This window comes from Argiope bruennichi, chromosome 4, assembly GCF_947563725.1.
Source record: "Argiope bruennichi chromosome 4, qqArgBrue1.1, whole genome shotgun sequence".
Lineage (NCBI taxonomy): Eukaryota > Metazoa > Arthropoda > Arachnida > Araneae > Araneidae > Argiope > Argiope bruennichi.
This window is the reverse complement of record NC_079154.1, coordinates 49673657-49692179: the sequence shown is the minus strand read 5'-3', so window position 1 is coordinate 49692179 and position 18523 is coordinate 49673657. Positions and strand designations below refer to the sequence as shown.

The window sequence follows — 18523 nt, the reverse complement described above, 5'->3', positions numbered from 1 at the left end:
TTCATACTTGAAATGCTTCTTATAAACTTTTGTTTAGTTACTATAAAAATTAATGTTGAAATAATATTTGCACATATCTTCTGCTTGAAAAATGTATTAATATAATAGAACGAAAATAAAACTATTTGGTTATTATCATTTTTTTTTTTTCATTGTCTGTCTCAATTTGAGTGTTTAATGTTTAGGAAAAATATATAAATAGAAATTTTTCACTATAATTTTTTGAAACTTTTTGGTTGAAATTATTGAAGGATTAAAAGCAGAACCTATTTTTAGGAGCAGACTTCTATTGAAAAGAGTGTTGACAATTATAAATATATTGGGAAGTTTGTAATAAATTCTTATCTATTGTTTATTTGTAAATAAAAAAATTGTCTAGAAAAATATTGACAGTAGTCTCTTTTTTTTAATTCAGTTTGGTACTTAAATTTTTTGCATTTTATTTAGATATTTATATGCTAATATAAGTTCTTTATGAATTGTAGAGAATGGGTTATTTAATTCTTTGAGATAAGCCATCTTTTAATAATTATTCAGTTAATGTAACATTAAAATCAGTGGAAGATATGTAGAATTATGTATCATTTTGAATATCTTTGAAGCACAGGAAAAGATTATTTATCTTTTTAAGTTTTTAAATTATTTATCTTTTAAGTTTTAATTATTTATCTATTTTTAAGTTTTTAAATTATTTATCTTTTTAAGTTTTTCCTTTTATATTTTTTTAAAACTGAAGGATATTTTTTAATTTCTAAACCAGTCCATCTTTATTACTCAACATTATTAAAAAAAGTGACTATCATTATGGCTTGAATAATTCATAATTATTAAAATTACTCGGATTGAAATGTGATTCTAATTCAAAAGCCATTTGCAATTTTAGCTAAAAATAAATCGTATATTAAAAAAAATATGAATCAATAAAAGTTTTAATTATATGTTTGTAATTAAAATTATTGATTTCATTAAAAAAATATTTGGATATTTTTGTTATATTTATATTAATAGTAATATTTGCTTGTGTTATTTTCTTGATATGATTAATCTGAATTATAATTTAGATTTATTATGCTTAAAAACAATTTTAGAAGTTCTGTTCACTGCATACATTTTTTTGTTAACAATGCTATTAACATTAAAATGATAATCTTTGAAAGAGTAAACTTTTTTGTGTAATTTATTAAACAATAAAACAGCTTTAAATGCCATATTTTAAGAATTGGCTTTTTTTTAAAAATATTATAGTATAATATAAAAATGTTGTGTATTCTTTAATGATTATAAGAAAGAAATGAAACAGTGAGAGACAAATATTGTTTTTTAATGCATTAGTGTTAATGAGTGTAATTTTTAAATAATTGAAGGAAAAATTGTGTTAGTGTAATAGATTTTATGGGGCTATACAATGCATAATAAATCTGTACAATAAAAAATATTTTTGATGGTTTTTATTTATAATCAAATGTTAAAGTTAATTTATTATTTAGATGGTATGTTGCTGTAATGATGCTAAAGTCAATTTTCATCTTGAAATTTAATGAATATGTTGTAAAAATGGTAGATGGAAATTTATAGTATTTTTTTTTATTGTAGAGGCAGTTTCAATGAACTTAAGATAAAAAAAATATTTTTTAGTACTTTTTATGTTTCAGTATTTGTTGTGATGAGAACTTAATGATATATGAAATATTATAACATAATATATTGAGTTACTAATAGTACTTCAGTTGCTGATTGTCTCTGTATGTATATACAAATGGATTGTGATTCACTGAGAATAGAAGTTAACTTTCTTTCTCCTTACATTCAATATGTTGCAGGATGGATTTTTGATTATTCTACTTCCATAATTGTTCGGCTGATCAGTTTATTTCTATTTTTGTTAATTAATGCATTCTGAAATTCTTTCATAACATAGTAAAATCCAGTAATATGTAATTGAAGTAAGATTTGGTAAATTTTAGATGATTTGGAATTTAATTCATTTCAAGTACTTTTGATTGATAGAATTTGTTCTAATAGAAAATATAAAAGAATTCAAAGTAATTTTCCTAGAAAAAAGCTTAAAAAGCTTTCTGTTGATATAATTCACACAAGAAATAACTTTTCACAATTTCTTTTAAATAAAATATTTAACATTTTAATCATTAAAAAGGATATTAAAACCTAACTAAATAAAATACTAAACACACACACACAAAATGCTATTGTTGGCCTAAATTGATATAACATGCTCTAAAAAAAATTGAGAATTGCTTTTTTTAAACCCTTAAAATGTAAAGTAGTATAATATATGTGATGCTATAGATAATTCAAGGACTGCATTAAATGATTGAAAGATTGAAGGACCAGTTCATGGTTTCAAATTTTTCAGTTAATTCAAAGTAAACATGATTATTAAAAAAAAAAAAAAAACAGGCAAAATTTCAGTATGTCCATAATTTGCACCCAGCCTACAATTTTTAATATTAAAATATTTAGTTGTAAGTCAGGAGATGGTTGTTCATGCTTCCCCTTTTTCGAATTAATGATAATCTAATTAATTATATGTTTGTGACCATTGCTGGAAATTATTTATTCTGTGAATTACATTTTATTGGCTTAAAAAATGCATTGATTTGCTAATCAAAGAAGGATAAAATATCATAAATGAAGTGCAATTTTAAATATTATGGTGCTTTATTTGCCTGGTATAGTAGTCGTAAAATATTTCTTAAGAATTTAAAATTATTTTTACAATATATTTTGAGAAAATGTTCAAAGATGGGAAAAAAGAAATCAAACAGATTTAATCTAATTTTTTTTTTTTTTACCCAGACTAATTTTATCTAGATCCTTCTTTAAAATCAGGAATATATCTAAGTGAAAATTTTGTCTTAATTAAATGTATTTTGCATATATATTTATATTTAGAAGAGCTGCTGAATAGTAAACAGCAAATATGATTTCTGTTATTTGTTGCCTTTGTTTCTGTTTTTTTTTTTAAATTATGTTGTAGTTATTTGTTATTTTGATTTTAGAATCACAAGATATTTGTAAAGTAATTTTTTTTTTTTTTTTTTTTTTTTGCTGTTAATGGCTGCTTAGTATTTTTTAAAATCTTGTAGCATAGTATTAAAGTACTCCTATGGATTTTGAGAACTCCTTGAATTTTATTTTAATCTACTCTGAGCTTTTGAAAAGTACTTAATTTCAGGCCCTTGAAAAATAAACCAAATTTGTAAACATTTCTTTTTTTTTTTTTTGATTAGTAGACAAAAAAGAAAAATTTTAAAATGTTGCATTACAATTTCAGATAGCATGATAATATTGAACTTTTAGAAGAAGAAAAAACAGTGTAGTGAAAATTAAATTTAAAACTACCATGTCTCAGTTATTAAATCAGCACATTTTTTTGCTGATCATTACGTTCAGGAACATTCATTAATATTTTTCGAAAGTCTATCACTTTTTTCTTTCATTCTTTTTTGTTAAACTTTTACCCCCCAATTTTTTCTACAATCTTTATTATACCATTTGAAAGCATAGACCATTTTTTAAATTTGACTTTTTTTTTTTGTCTACAGATTTCAATAGATAGAAGAGTATTTATAGTCATTTTTGGCAATTGCATATATTTTTTTTAAGAAGAAATTTTTTTTTGAAAAGTAATGCAGATATCAATTTAAAATTTGTACTAAGTATTTCCTTCTATTTAACACCTCTTTAAATGAATTATAAAAATTCCACTGAAATTAAATAAATATAATTAAATATATTCCCAAGCGTAGCTTTTTAAAAATTGATTCTGGATATAATTAGGTTATTTTAACATTGGAGGATGTATTGTATAGGTCTTTGTAATATTTATAGCTTTGCAATTTTTCCTTTTAGATTGATAGCTATTTATTTAAAAGCAATATTTTGACTTCCTCACTTCCATTCCTAATCCGGTAACATTTGGGTGCAAACTTAGAAGACGGTTTTCAAGAGCTAATTCAACAACTTAAGTCAATAAGATGACTGTTATGTGTTTTTCCACATTTTTGGCAGTTTTCATAATTTGATTGGACTATCGATTTTGTATTGAATTCCATCAACAGAAAAAGGGTGTTGATATTAGAGTTATTAATCTTCAGTTTTATTTCTCCTTCATGGAAGAGGAAATGCAATGCATCAAGGAGGATTATCATACAAGGAATAAATGTTCAACAGGTCCAGTGGCTGATGATAATATTATTACGACTTGCATGCAGAACTGAAGTAGTCTGTGAAATGTGAGGAGAGTTATTATTCCTATAGCTCTTGTAGAAATTTATTTATATTTGGCATTGTTCCATATCTTCAGAGTGTTCTATTTAAAAATTGTCAGATCTTAACGTATATGGCCTAATGCTTGATGAAACTTCAGCCAATCCTTGAAACAAACAAATTTACATTTGTTTGGATTTTTTTAAAAAAAAATCATTTAAAACTAGATATATGGTTTCAATTTTAATGGACCATTCCACATATAAAGATATTCTATAAGATTTGTTTTGTATGGGAAAAATTGCATTTGAAAAAGATTTTATCTATCTTGATGGATATCTTGATCTTGTGTCCATCAGTAAATTGGAAATTTTTGGCTTATTTAATAATGAAATTCAAAATGAATTTTCAACTTTGTTATTAAATATAGGCAATTGCAGCTTGCATGCGACTTTCAACTTCTTTTTATTTATTATGCATTATTTATTCAAATGCTTGTCAATGAAAAGAGAAGATTATGTTGCAAATTTTTAGAGAATGGGAAACCTTCAGGGAATCGGATGTTTAGAGAATGCAGCTACTGTTAAAGAAGAAATCGAAATGAAGCACTATCTTATATCAAAAAGGGCAATTTATAACACCATAATCTAAAAATCTAAATGCAACAAAGATCCTATATGCCAGTTAGAGTTTTTTCTCATTATTGACTAACATTATTCAACCACTTTTTGCATTCTTCTATGTAGACTGTCCATTTTTAGCATAGGGTATTAAAAAAAGACAGGCAATACCTGTTTGAAAGCTTCCATTCATGAAAATTTAATGTTCTTGAAGACCCTAAAAATTATAATTAACCTTTCTTTAAATTTTAAATAAAGATTCATATGTCATTATTAGAAAAGTTGATATTGGATTCTTTGGGGCAAAATTTTAAACAGTCTTAATCATCAGGGATTTAAAAAAAAAATCCAGGAAAATAGCTCTTAGATGTGAAACTAAAATGTCTTGATTTAAGTGTCTACTTTTATTAATAAAGTTTATGACAATTTTTTTTCTCAGCTTATATTTTCTAGAAGTATGAATGTTCAGGTCAGAGGAGAATTGTCAAATAAGCTCTATTATAACATTTTTTTAAAATGTAAAGCTACTAGACAATGTACTTGAAAACAAAGTACATTGTCTAGTAACTGCAATCTAAATAAATGCGATTGTCACACTTAATTTGAAACAGTATTCAAATATTTTTCGATCTATCAATTGCTAAATTAAACAAAGTTTTTTATGTTTTAGTTCATTGCAATTGAGGAATTTAATTGTCATTAGCATAGTTACCTGATTGGAATATCATTAACCCAAGCACGTTCAAATTGATTGATGAGCTTTGACTCATTTCCAGACTTTTTCCCTCCGATAACTAATTCCATCATGATCATTTGATTGTTTTGAGTATTGTTATTCTTTATCATCTTAGTGGTTATGAATCAAAAGCAGTATATGACTGGGTCAAAAAATTGATTCTTTTAAACATTTGATTTTAGAAGACATTTAAACTGTATCATTTTTGATGTCTTGATGGTGATTTTGATATTTTTTGTAATTTACTTATTGCATGAAAAATGTATTTGTGAATGGTATGTAATGTTTAACTTTATTTTATCTGGAACTTTGCCAAGACTGAATATCTTTACTTTGTTGCAAGCTAGCCATAAGATTTCAAAATTGAAATATTTTGGTATATTTTGTGTGCACGAATACATTCAATAATGTATTTGTAATCTTGTCTAAAATTTGAGATGTAGCAACACAGTGGAAATGTTAAAGAAAAAGCAAATTAACTTATAGCTTATGTATTTATTATCAGATATTTTTAATAATTGTCATAATTTCTAATAAAGGAGTTTTGTATATAAATTTAAAAATATCGATATATCCTCTTAAGAAAGTAGACATTAAGGTAGATCAACAGCACATTTTAAATTTCAAATTTTATAGAAGGAAAGAGCAGCATTATTTAAAAATTGTGAAGCAATGTTTTCTGCATTTCTTGCTTCTAAAAAACTTTAAATGTAATTTTTTTAAAGCACAATTATAAGATGATTTACATTGAAATTCCCCCCCTCCCAAGAATATCAATTGTATTTTGTATTAAATTTTTTTGTTTATGCTATTCAAATTTCTTTGACCATAATTGAAACTTTATATTATGTTGGTAATTAGTCAGTTCATACCATTTGACAATTTTTTTTTCTTCTTAAAAAATTATCACTACTCTTATTACTTATCACTTGCATAAAAATTGATTTTTGATGAAAATTCACATGAGCACACTACTTGTTAACAATTTCTAAATATGCTCATAAAAACATTAGTAAAGTGTATTTATGTACCAGATATGTTTTATAATTTAGAAACAAAGAATAGTTTTGTTTGCAGATATAAACTAGTTTTAATGAACAGTGGTAAACAGCTAAAATATCAAACTAAAAGAATACAAGAAAATTCTCAAGCATCAAATTATACATCAAAGAGAAATTGCATGTTTATGAAACAGAAAAATCTGTAAAAATTAATGTTCTTACTTCTAAAGTTTTCTTTCCATTGATCTGTCTTATAGAATGCACACTAACTTATTCATATCAACTTTTATTGTGTCAGATTTGCTAGAAATGCTGGCTCTCTTTATTATAATTAAATGCAAATCCCTTGCATATTTGTATGTTTCCATTTGCAAGGTATCTATTTAAAACTTTGTATTATAATATTCTTAGGGTTGGGAGTCTCTTATTTGTTCTGTTCATTATATTCATGTATCTACTCGGTTACAGGTGTACAACTTCTAAGTGTGAAAGTTTTTCTAAACTAAATTTAAATAACAAAGAAAAAATTATTAAGATTTTGTTAACCCAAAAATATATCTGGTGGATTCAAATTTATTGATGCAAAATTATAGAATGGTAAATTTAAACGTTCATTTGTATTAGATATTTTCTAATTTACTTGAAATTTTGTAAGAGCTCTATACTTGATTCCACAAGAAATTCAATTAAATGAAGGAAAAAATTCACCATAATATTGTCAAAGAGCATGAGGAAGACAAATTAATATTTTTAGAAATTACATAGAGAAGGACTAAAATTACTCTCTTAAACTTCAATTAAAATTCTAAAAAGTAACTGATTAAAAGTGTACATTCCCTTCTTAAGTACATTTTCCCCAAATTCAATAGTTTCAAGAATTGCTCAAAAGGGTGCCAGCAAAACTCCCAATGAACTTTTGTTTTTATTATTATGAAAGTTACTTAGGGTGAATTCACAGAAGTATATGTGTAGAAAATCTTTTTTGCAAAATGCAGTTTTTTACATTTATTTAATTTTAAGCCAAAATTAACCAAATCTAGCTACTATAAATCTTGTTATATATAAAATATTCAAGACCTGCATTTTACATTTTCTGAATATCTAGGCAAGAGTTTTATAATGAACTTGTGGGTAAAATAATATTGAATTTAAGGAGAGTTGCATAAATGAGATGTGATAATAAACAGACTAAATATTCTGAATGTTACATCCATATAATTTTTAGAGATTTATGTAAAAGATAATTGTGAATTAAGAGTAATTTAATTTTTTGTAAAATTCAACGATTTTAGAATTTATGCCTTAAGGGGAAAAAAAACAACATAGGTACACAAAAATCCTTCAAAGTTTAAGAATGATTTACAATCAGAAGTGATCGATCAGTCAGTTGGTATTCAATGGTGGGGAAATTTTCCATTGATGTGGAAAGGCTTTTTTTCTTTTCTTAAGCTAAAGTTGTATTTTCGTTATATTTTTGAAAAGAAAAAAATATCCTTTAAAACATCGTTGTAAAATGTTTACGTTTTTTGCCCGAAAGTTTATTATACAGGGTGATTAGTATTATACATTTTTTCCGAGTTAAGCAATGAAGGGTAAAAGAGGGGGGATTGGATGAAGGCGAACCCTTTTTTAAAGTCACAGGAAATTCATAATTTTAATTGCAAATATCTCCGCCAATTTGACAGATAATTCTACCAAACTTTTCCCTTGTAATTAAAATGACATATCGTACAATTTTCTATGTATTAGATATTCATTGGCTATTCATATTCACTATTTGGCTGATCTCCTTTATTTTTTGTAATTTTCTTATTTCGTTGCTAGGAGAGCTATAACCTATCCCAAATTTAGCATTTTGTAGGTACAAGTTATTTCTTTGGCTATACAAGACGTTGTTTTGAATTTAAAGCGTTTAAAAGGACTTAATTGATTACCCTATGTGTATTCGTATCTTTCTGCTAATTTAAAACTAATCCTTTTGTATAGTTTGAAAACTGTATCAGAATATAACCTTAGTGACCAAAATTAAATTTAATAATTTGAGCCGTTAAATGTCATTTGGTTTAGAATCGAAAATCGTCTTTGAAATAGGAATTCGTAGCAAAAATAATTTTATACAATTTGTATAGCAAGCCCTGACCGAAACCTAAATAAATTAAACTGTTACATTCATTGTATAAATGATTCATTGACTGAATCGGCTGTTGCGTTCATTGCTTGGAATGTCTGTAATCGTTTCGAAAACCATAGCTATGCCGCAGGTGCACTTTCTATAAATTTGTATTAATTTTTTTTTCTAACTATTTTATTTCATTGTTTTCTAGTACAAAACAAAACAACAGCAAAAAACCCTATTTGGATACTTCTCCGTGTGCTATTTATATTTGGCATTGTTTAATCAGCTGTTTGAACACCATTAATTGTTTCGTAATTCGTTATTATTCAAACACGTGTTATTTTAATTCTTTAAAGACGAATTGGTATCGAAAGTAGCCGCTTCTTGCTGTGCTATATATCATGTCGAAAATCATATTCTCATACCTCGTAGATGAGACTAAATAGAATAATTTTAAATGTCCCACATAACTTAAACAACATAAATTTATTCTATGTTTCGATTTTATTTCTCAAAAATAAATTTGAGAAGCTTTGCTAAAAAAAAAAAAAAATCACTTAGTGAATACATTATTGATGAATATTGTAAGTAAGTATATATATTTACTTGTAAGTAAATGTATATATTTACTTACAACAAAGATGAATGTGTTTGTAATGGCTCTCTGTAGGTTAGACCGATTGATTTGACCTAGAGCTACCAAACTTGTAAATAGTATATATATAATATTGGCGAAAACGTGCACTTCGGAACAATGTTTATTTATTTATTTTTGTTGAAATGTTAGCAAAAAAAATTAAGCAGATTTCTGCGTTTTTCCGCGATAACTTCCAAAAATATTACAGTATAAAAACATTTACATCAACTTAAAATTAAAAAAAAAAAAAAAAAAAGAAATCAAAGATATCTTTTTTTTTTTTTTTTTTTGCAATATAAACATTTTTTGCTATTTTTAATCAATTTTTTTAAAAATAAGTATTTGAATCGTATTTCCCATGAAGAATCAAAAGAATTTTTAACGAAAATTAACTGTAACAAAAAGAAGAACCTTACCTTACAAAACCTTAAGAATTCGAAATGAACACTAAAGTTAATGATAAAGGTCACCATTAAAATTGTAATTTTTTTTTTTTTATTATTATTATCAACAATCTGAATTACTAACCTGTCTTGAACACAGAGTAGCAAAACAGATTTCAATTTGCATTGTTTTAAGTTAGAAATTAGGTTACATTGTTAAAAAGATTAGAAATAACGAAGTGTATTTTATTTTTTTACGACTGTTAGGAGAGCTGACAAAGTTATGAAAATGAAGTAAAATAAATACAATGGCATAAGGTTTCTAAAATAATATGAATCATATATCAATCAAAATTTGAATGTTGAAAATATTTTTCTGAAGAAGCTTTTGAGATCTGGCTATCAAGAAATTTTTAATTAAATATTTTTAATATAATTAAAAATTTTAACAATGGTCGCCTTAGACTGTTAATATGTAATATATGGAATTACACTGGCAGTTGATCCTTTCCCGATAAAAATTTGAAGCCACAGTTACTAATAAAGGAATTAATAGCGGCCTTATTGTACAATGTCTTTAGTTCTAAAATGTTATTGAGAAAAATGTGTATCACTGTAAGACATAAATTAATTTTTGTCTCCTCAAAGAATAATTCTTTATTTTTTTTTATATTTGTTTACATATGTTTAGACCGAGCTTGTAATTACTCCCACCTATTTGTTGATAGGCGCTGCTGTGTCAACAAAAACAGACTGAAAATCTTTAATACCCACTTAAATATTTGGAAATAACTTTTCGAATATGGTCGGAAAGTTGAAAAAAGCTAAGCGGAATTATAATTTAAAAGGAAAAATATCGTTTTATTGGATTTCGAACAGTCTATGCATTGTTTAAAATGTGTTTTTGTCTTCTCGGGATTGCTTTTAGCGTTAACGTTTATTTATAGGTTGTTTACAAATTACGATCTTCGCAAACATCACAATCTGCGGTTATCGTTTCTGCCGTTTGATAAACTCATTCGTAGTTGAAAATGAGAACCAGTTATTTCTGTAACACAAAAAAGATAGGAGAGAATTAAATAAATGCAAAGGTCCCTTGTTTTGCGATCGTTTGATAACAAAAAGATTATGTATTGTGAAAATTATTACTTTTATCGTACAAGTACCAATATTCAAATGTCATGACATTTGACATTTAAACTGCGATTTTTTAGAATTTTACCCTCCAGCGGAAATGCTTTCATGTGTATTATTGTTGAGGTTTGCCTGTTCATGTTCTTTACTAGCCGTTGATGGCCACCAGTAATTTCGCCGGAAGATATTGGCGGTATTTAATTTCAATTAATTTTTTTTAAACATTACTTCATGATTCTATCATCAAACTAATTTTTAAAAGGCGCAAAATTGCGATAAACAATAAAGCCTTGCTGTTTTAATAATTTTACATATGTTCTGTTTATTGTACACATTAATCTTTTTAATGGAAACCAGTCCCATCCATGATTAGGGCCCTTATAAACTAACCGTAATTCAATTAATTATATTTTATCTATCTTCTAACTTTCTCGATCTTGTACATTCATTTTGTTTTATTTGTCGTAGTAAATTACACAGATATTAAGCGGAATCCTTTTTCATTAGCATTCAGCAATAAAAGAAAACCGCGCGATTGAATGTTTGACGGAACAATGAGAACGGTTTGAATTTCAAGGGAACAGTGTCATCTTTTGTTGAAAATTAGGTAAAAAAAATATTTTGGAAAAAATTACCCGGAAAATATACTTGACTAATTGGTATGAATGAAACGATAATTTTTAAAATTTAATGATGATGCAAAAATAATTTTTGTGCAGAAATATTTTCGGAAGCTGAAGTAAAAGAAATAACCGGAAACTGCTTAATTTTTAATTAAATTTATAATCAAAATTTCAAAAAAACATCTCTATGGTCTAGTGGAATCTACATTTCTACTTTCCAAAATATATCTGTCCAAATTTGGTAGCTTTAAATTTAAATATAACATGTGTAGAATACCGGTACACATACACGTCACGCATTCATTCGCCTTGCAGATTATCGACTGTTTTCTGTGTTAACGATTTTAAATTGCGATCGCTTATTAATTCCAAATTTTGAAAAGCAATGGCGATTTCAGATATAACAAATTTCGCATGCATAAAAATTAAAATTTTTGTGGGACTTCATATGAGGCCATTTGCTAAAAAACGAGGTTTTGAATATAGTCTTATTGTTTGAGTCTGGATTTTGAAACTGAGCAGTGATTAATGGAATGAATGGCTAGCAGAAGTGGAAATTCAATAATACCGCACTGTTCTCAGATGACGCGAATGACATCTGAACTGACTCTCCGCTGTTATCGGTCTTCACATCTCGTGAGGGTGAAAACTTATGACCTTTCAAAAATTTATCGTATATGCTAGTGGTAATTTTTCGATGGGACCGAGATTCGAACCGCAATTCTTCTTTCTTGTAGCTTCTGCTTGTCATACGTATAACTACAATATAAACTAATGTTTTCTTCATATTTAATGCAGTTTTAGGAATTTACCGAATTTTGCAAAATTTCTTATATTTTTAGTACTATTGAATGGAAAGATTGAAAATTATGTCTTAAAATAAACACGTCTTATTTTTTTTTTTTCTGATTCATGTATTGAGAATATTATATAATATACTTTGTTCTCCTTTGGTGTTGGATAACGTGTGCTAATTGTATTTCGTAACACTCGTGCAGTGAAAAGTCTTAGTTCATGCATGCGGATATGAATTCGATGAAAGTAGTCAAGCATGAAAGTTCAACTCTTATTTCATATCTTGTTTCTTTTTTTCTCAACTAAAAGTTACATTTTAATTTTTTGCTTTTTTATGTTTATTCTTAATTGATAGGAAATATATTTGCCATACTTTATCTTTGTAGTATTAAAAGGTAAGGGGAGGGAATTTGTAGAATACAGTAGAGGTAGTTAAAATAGTAAAATGTTAAAAAAATGTTTGGAAAATAAATTTTACATAAAAATGTAAATTGCTAAGGCTATTATTGCAGTTCTTATTATCAGTGTTTTTCCTTTTTTACTTCCTATTTTTATTAAAAAAATTAGATAGCTGTCGACAATAATGTTTTCTTTATTTTTTTTTTTTAATGTTTATCAAAGTGCTTTTATCCAAGCTTTTAATTTGTTTGGTTTTTGAATAAAAAAAATCGGATGATTTTTTTTATGTAGCTAATAAAGAACAACAGAATCCTTAATTATATATACATTTTTTATTAACATTTGGCTCATCTTATACAAATTGTTTTTTTTCTTATAGATTTATTCAAATTATATTGTTCTGTAAAGTTTAATCATTAAAGTGGCTTCTTATGCTATTTAAAGATATGATTCAGTTGAGGGGGAAATACTCTATTATTTCACGATAACGATTTTAAGATATTTTCAAAACCCTTCCATGAATATTTCCTAAGCTTTGTCCCCTCTTACAAAGTAATTTAATATAACAATTTAATATGAATAAAATACTTTCAAGAGTATCTTTCTTGGCTGCATTTTGTTCTGGCACCGACTGAATGAATAGCGCTCCGAGGGAAATCCGTAGTAGTCTTCTCCTAGCGGCAGGAATGAATGAATGAGTGGAATAGCCGGAGGCACCGCGCATTCCTCGCGCATAGTTCATTGGACCTTCCTTCTGCGGCGACTTCCCATTATTTACATTAATTCAAACCGATAAGATTCGTTCTCCAGCCAGTCAGTGCGATTGATATTTTTTTTTTCTGTTCTTGACCGATTTTAGAATTAACTAAAAGTTAATTAATATATGCAATATGATTAATTGGTTGGTTAATCTAAGCGTGGAAAAATAAATTTAATTATTTTTGTGATGCAGTTTACTTTCTGTTATTTCTATAAATATTACCTAATTTTTATGTAAACTGGTTTTTAGTTACAAATTCATAATATTTTATTTAAAAAGAATTAAATCCTAATTTTATTACGAAGTTACCTTACAGAAAACCAAACGATAAATTATTTATTCTATTATTTTATTCTATTTGTTGCTCAAATAGTAGTCTTCTAATATTTTCTAAAGATATTCAAAACCTCATTAAATAAATATTATTGAAAGAAGAAAAATCAGTAAAATATTTTTACGATTTTTATTAATCCAGAATAATTAATTACAATATTTCTCTGTTATTGCATATCAAGTGTTTTTGATGAAGTTAGGCATTTATTTAATCTTATTTTATTTAACTTCAAGTTAATATGCAAATGCTCTAGCGATAATGGAGATATTTTGTTCGCAAATGAGTGTTTAATACATTCCTCTTCCCATATATTTTCTTCAATAGTTTACATTAATAGTAAAATATATTTTAAAAATTGTGGTTAATATCAGCGATAATGATATAAATCGTTTCAATAAAATATAATTGGTTCATGTGAAACGTATTCCTAATATATATTACGTCTATTTTTTATTAAAAATGTACATTTGAGTAACTTTTATGTTCCTAAACAATAAAAGAATTCGCAAACTGCTCATTTGTAAAAAAAAATAACGGAGATTCCAGTGCCAAGTGTCATGAAAGGAATTAGTGGCATAATGTTTATTAATCTATTCGCTGAACATTTAGATATAAAGTAAACATTGTGACGTGGAAAACAGTGCGTTCACGTGATGTTGAGAAAATAAAGGCGCCATCGAAAAAGAAATGGGAGGGATAAAAGTTGTTTGAAATTTCGAGTATTTTCGAACGGAGAACTGTTTTTAATTACAGTCGCAATTTTTGATGAGCTTGGGATTCCCGTTTTGCTTTAATAACAATTTTTTTTTAAAGAAAAGGGATCTTAAATTAATTAATAAAGTGCGTCTAATAATTCAGTTAGTTCTGAAGAACTATTTGCCTTTTTTTCGTTAAATGTTAATACATTTTTTTTAGATTTTGAACAAATTGTAAAAATTTGTCTTTTGTTTGATAAGGAGTAGTGATCTAATGGATAGTGATAAAAGTAATTTGCAGCCAAAGAAGAATTTAATTGAACTTTACGCTCTATTGCGAGTAGGTTTGTATCTAATTATTATTCACAGTTCGAAGGGTTTCATTTCTTGTTCCAGACTCTGTGCAGCTATTCTTTTCAGATTTTGTTTAAAATTTTTACTAGATTATCATTTCATCCGCTTCATTTCCTTATCAGTACATTGTTTAAAATCAAGTAATAACATGCCATTGAAAGAAGATACATTTTTTTGCATTGCTCGAACAATTGAATATCTTCTTTTGCAGAATTTATTTTCATTTGTAATTCGAATAATACATTCTGTTATACATATCAGTTCAGTTACGTTTTAAAGTGATTTATTTATTCAATATACATATACTTTTAGTCGTTATTCTTTCATTTGCTTATACTTTTATTCAGCATATTTTTCATTCGGTCACTTTTTAATGAGGGGGAAAAAATTAAAAATTTTAGAAATGTGCCTTCTTTACTGTCAAATTATAAATTCTTAAACCTTTTCTGGTGATTTTGTAAACTTCAATTTTTAGAATAAATATACGCAGAAGCAGATTAATTTATTCTAATAATGTTTATAACTAATATTAGCACTAATTCTAACACTTCTTAAATTTATTTTTATTGTTTAAATAGAATACTGCTCTGTACTTTTGTAATCTGGAATTTTATAGAACTCTCAACAAACTTAATTGTGTAATTAAACAGATAATCAGGTGTAATGTACTGCTTTAAGCAAAAGATCAGATAGAAATCAGATAGTTAAATCTTATTACCAATGTGTATAATTCCAGCTCTTAAACAGTTTTATTAATTTTAATTTGTTTTTGTAAACTGGGTAGAATGATTTCCAAATTCTATAATATATTGGAAAGAAAATTTTGTATTTTTTGCATTAAAAAACACAACCCCGAGTGTTAACTATTTTTATATGAATAAAAAATATGAATATCTGAATTCACATGATTAAAAACTATTTTAATTGTGTTAAAGGTGGTCCGATAAACATTTACTTTTTATAAAAGGACAGTTTGATAAAATTTATCAAACTGATATTTGGTGGTCTAATATGTATTTCATTTGTCAGTAAAATTTACTTTAAATGGAATTAAGAACTTGATCATGTTTTATCTAAATAATTTGCAAAACTTTCAGAGAAGATGTATTTAAAACTCGTACTCAAGATTGTTTTTCTTCTGTCCATTTTGTACATTGAAGATCAAAATCAGCAACAAATTTAAAACTAAAAGCGGGAAGCAATGTGCGAAAAACATTTAAGCATTGTTTTCACATTAAATTGCAAAATGAGCAATTCTTCATAATATAGTAAATTAAAAAAGTGCTTGATAGTTCTCTATTTAAAAAAATTAAAAAAACAACAACATGCAAAATGTCAGCAGTGTAAATAGGTTTTTGCAGTTTTTCTTGATAATTTTACTTATGGTTCTTGCTGTGTTTATCATTTACAATTATTGAGATTATTTCTCAAATTAACAAAAATTAAAAAGAAAAAAACATCCACCAAATACTTTAATCTACTTTAAATTACATTATTGTAGAAGTGGTTGTGACCGTCTCAAAGAGATGGTGTAGGCGGTGCCAGGTAGAATACTAATTCTAGTGAATATTGAATGAGACTAGAAAGCGGGTGCTGAACTGTTCGGGTTGAATGGCTGTGAACTGTGAACAATGAAAAGTGCCCACACTGTAATATGTACCAAAACTGTAAATATGCACAATAGAACCTATATTTAACCCTGGACACTGTATTGTAGTGAATTCTTTCTGAGGATGGACACATTCGCTCCCATATTATAAATATTAAATAATTTCTTTTCAAATTTAAGTGTATGGAAAAAGAATGTCATAATGTTATGTTTGCTAGAAAAAATTAAATGGTATTCAGAAGACTTGAATTTCATTTGAAAAATGTCTCCTTACATTATTTATTCACATTATATACATGCATGATAGCTATAATGAGCTTGCTACTTGATTTGGATTAAAAATAATTTTGATATTGAATCATTTTGCAATTTTCATGTCCCAAATTTGCTGAAAATTTTTATTTTCAGAAAATTACTGATTTTATAAAAATCACTTTGATGGTTTAGTAAAATTTATACAATCATCTTTTTCTGAAAAGTTTTTTTTAAATATACTGCTAAATTCTAACTTGGACCACCTTTATTTGAATTAACTTTTGTGTATTTAAAAACAAAAATTAGTATAAAATTAAATATGGGTTATTTTTACAATGCTATTCAACTATAAATTTGTTTTTATTTTTCTAATTACAGAATTTGGCTCCCCGTGGAGGCGCCTCTCCTCCCGTCATCCCCACCAGCACTCCCCCTAGCATGGGCTCCGATGCATCTGGCAACCCCTCCGAGCAGCTGAGCAAGACCAACCTTTACATCCGAGGACTCACTCATAACACCACAGACAAAGATCTCTACAACCTCTGTGCTCCGTAAGCGTTTCTTTATTGACAAACAATTTATCTTCAGAGAAAGTTTTCAACTATTTAGTAGCTGCTGCTTAAATGTTTTGTTTTAAAATGTAAAATTAATATTTTTCACTTTTTAAAGTAATTTATAAAAAAGTATTAGTGCTATCTAATTTAAATAAAACTTTTAAAAATGTAATTATTTTCATCATAATTATTTCTGAATTATAATTTTCGTCCCAGAAATAAGTACTGATTATTTAAATATCTAATTGCAAGAATTTTAATATACACTAATTTATATAAATTGGTACTTAATTACCATAATTTATATAAATTTTACTTTATTACCATGAGAAAAAAAAGGTTGCCAAGACTGTTAAGTTCAAGATTAAAGAAAAAAAAAAGTTACAATTCATGGTAATTATGATTACCTGTATTTTAAGATTTCCGAGCGCATTAAAAAAATTTTAGAATTATTTATCATTTAAAATTTTATCTTCTTAAATTTTCAAAGATAAATTAGTAATAATTATTTCTCTTTTTAAGATTCGGATAGAGCATAAGAGTAGCTTTTACAAATTCCTTGTTCATCTTTAAGACTCTACAGGCCTATTTTTGTGTGATTAAAATTTTAAATGTAAATATGGTTCTTTTTATAACATGAAAAAATAGAATTAATTGGAAATGCAATCTGATCTCTGGGGCATGTATGCCCATTAGAGCTGAAAAGATTGAACAGTTGATGTTTAACAAGATAGAATAAAAATATAAAAAGAAAAGCATAACTGATAAGCAAGATTTGTTACATTTACATGCAGTGTACTTAAAAAGACTGCTAGAAATTCTGTTAAATTTATTCAAATTGTAAATGGTTGCTCTATATTAAAAAGTACAATTTATTATTATAAATTACAATTTGTTACCTTTTGTAATTGATCTGGTTAAAACTCATTGAAATCTACATCTGTCCTGAATTTTTTAATGTAGTTACAAGTGAATAATTTAATATTTTTTTCCTTTGCTTAAAAAATCCAAGGTAGAATAACCCTACAATATTTGCTTTTTCTTAGGAAGTGTTTCCAAAGATCATATAATTAGTTTTAAGTTGAATTTTGTAAAATATCTTTGTATTAAAAATAAAGTGCCTCTAAAGAAATTTTATCTTAAAAAAGTAGTATCGGTGGTGTGATTCTTTTGCAGATTCTCAGTTTTCTGCTTTTTTGATTTATCATGTTGTCCTGCAATAATAATAATAATAAAACAACTGCAATGTGTTACACAGTAGGAATTTTCTAACAGCGAGAGAAAATAG

At 26.4% G+C, this 18523-nt stretch overlaps 1 protein-coding gene across 4 annotated transcripts in view; it reads left to right on the top strand.

The window, feature by feature from the left end:
- Nucleotides 1-18523, top strand: part of LOC129965555 (RNA-binding motif, single-stranded-interacting protein 2-like) — a 59605-nt gene that overhangs the window by 21120 nt on the left and 19962 nt on the right. For all 4 annotated transcript variants that reach the window (XM_056079549.1, XM_056079551.1, XM_056079548.1 and 1 more), the window contains exon 5: nucleotides 17060-17232. In XM_056079549.1, the coding sequence (XP_055935524.1) occupies nucleotides 17060-17232 (173 nt within the window). The remainder of the gene's footprint in view (nucleotides 1-17059; nucleotides 17233-18523) is intronic.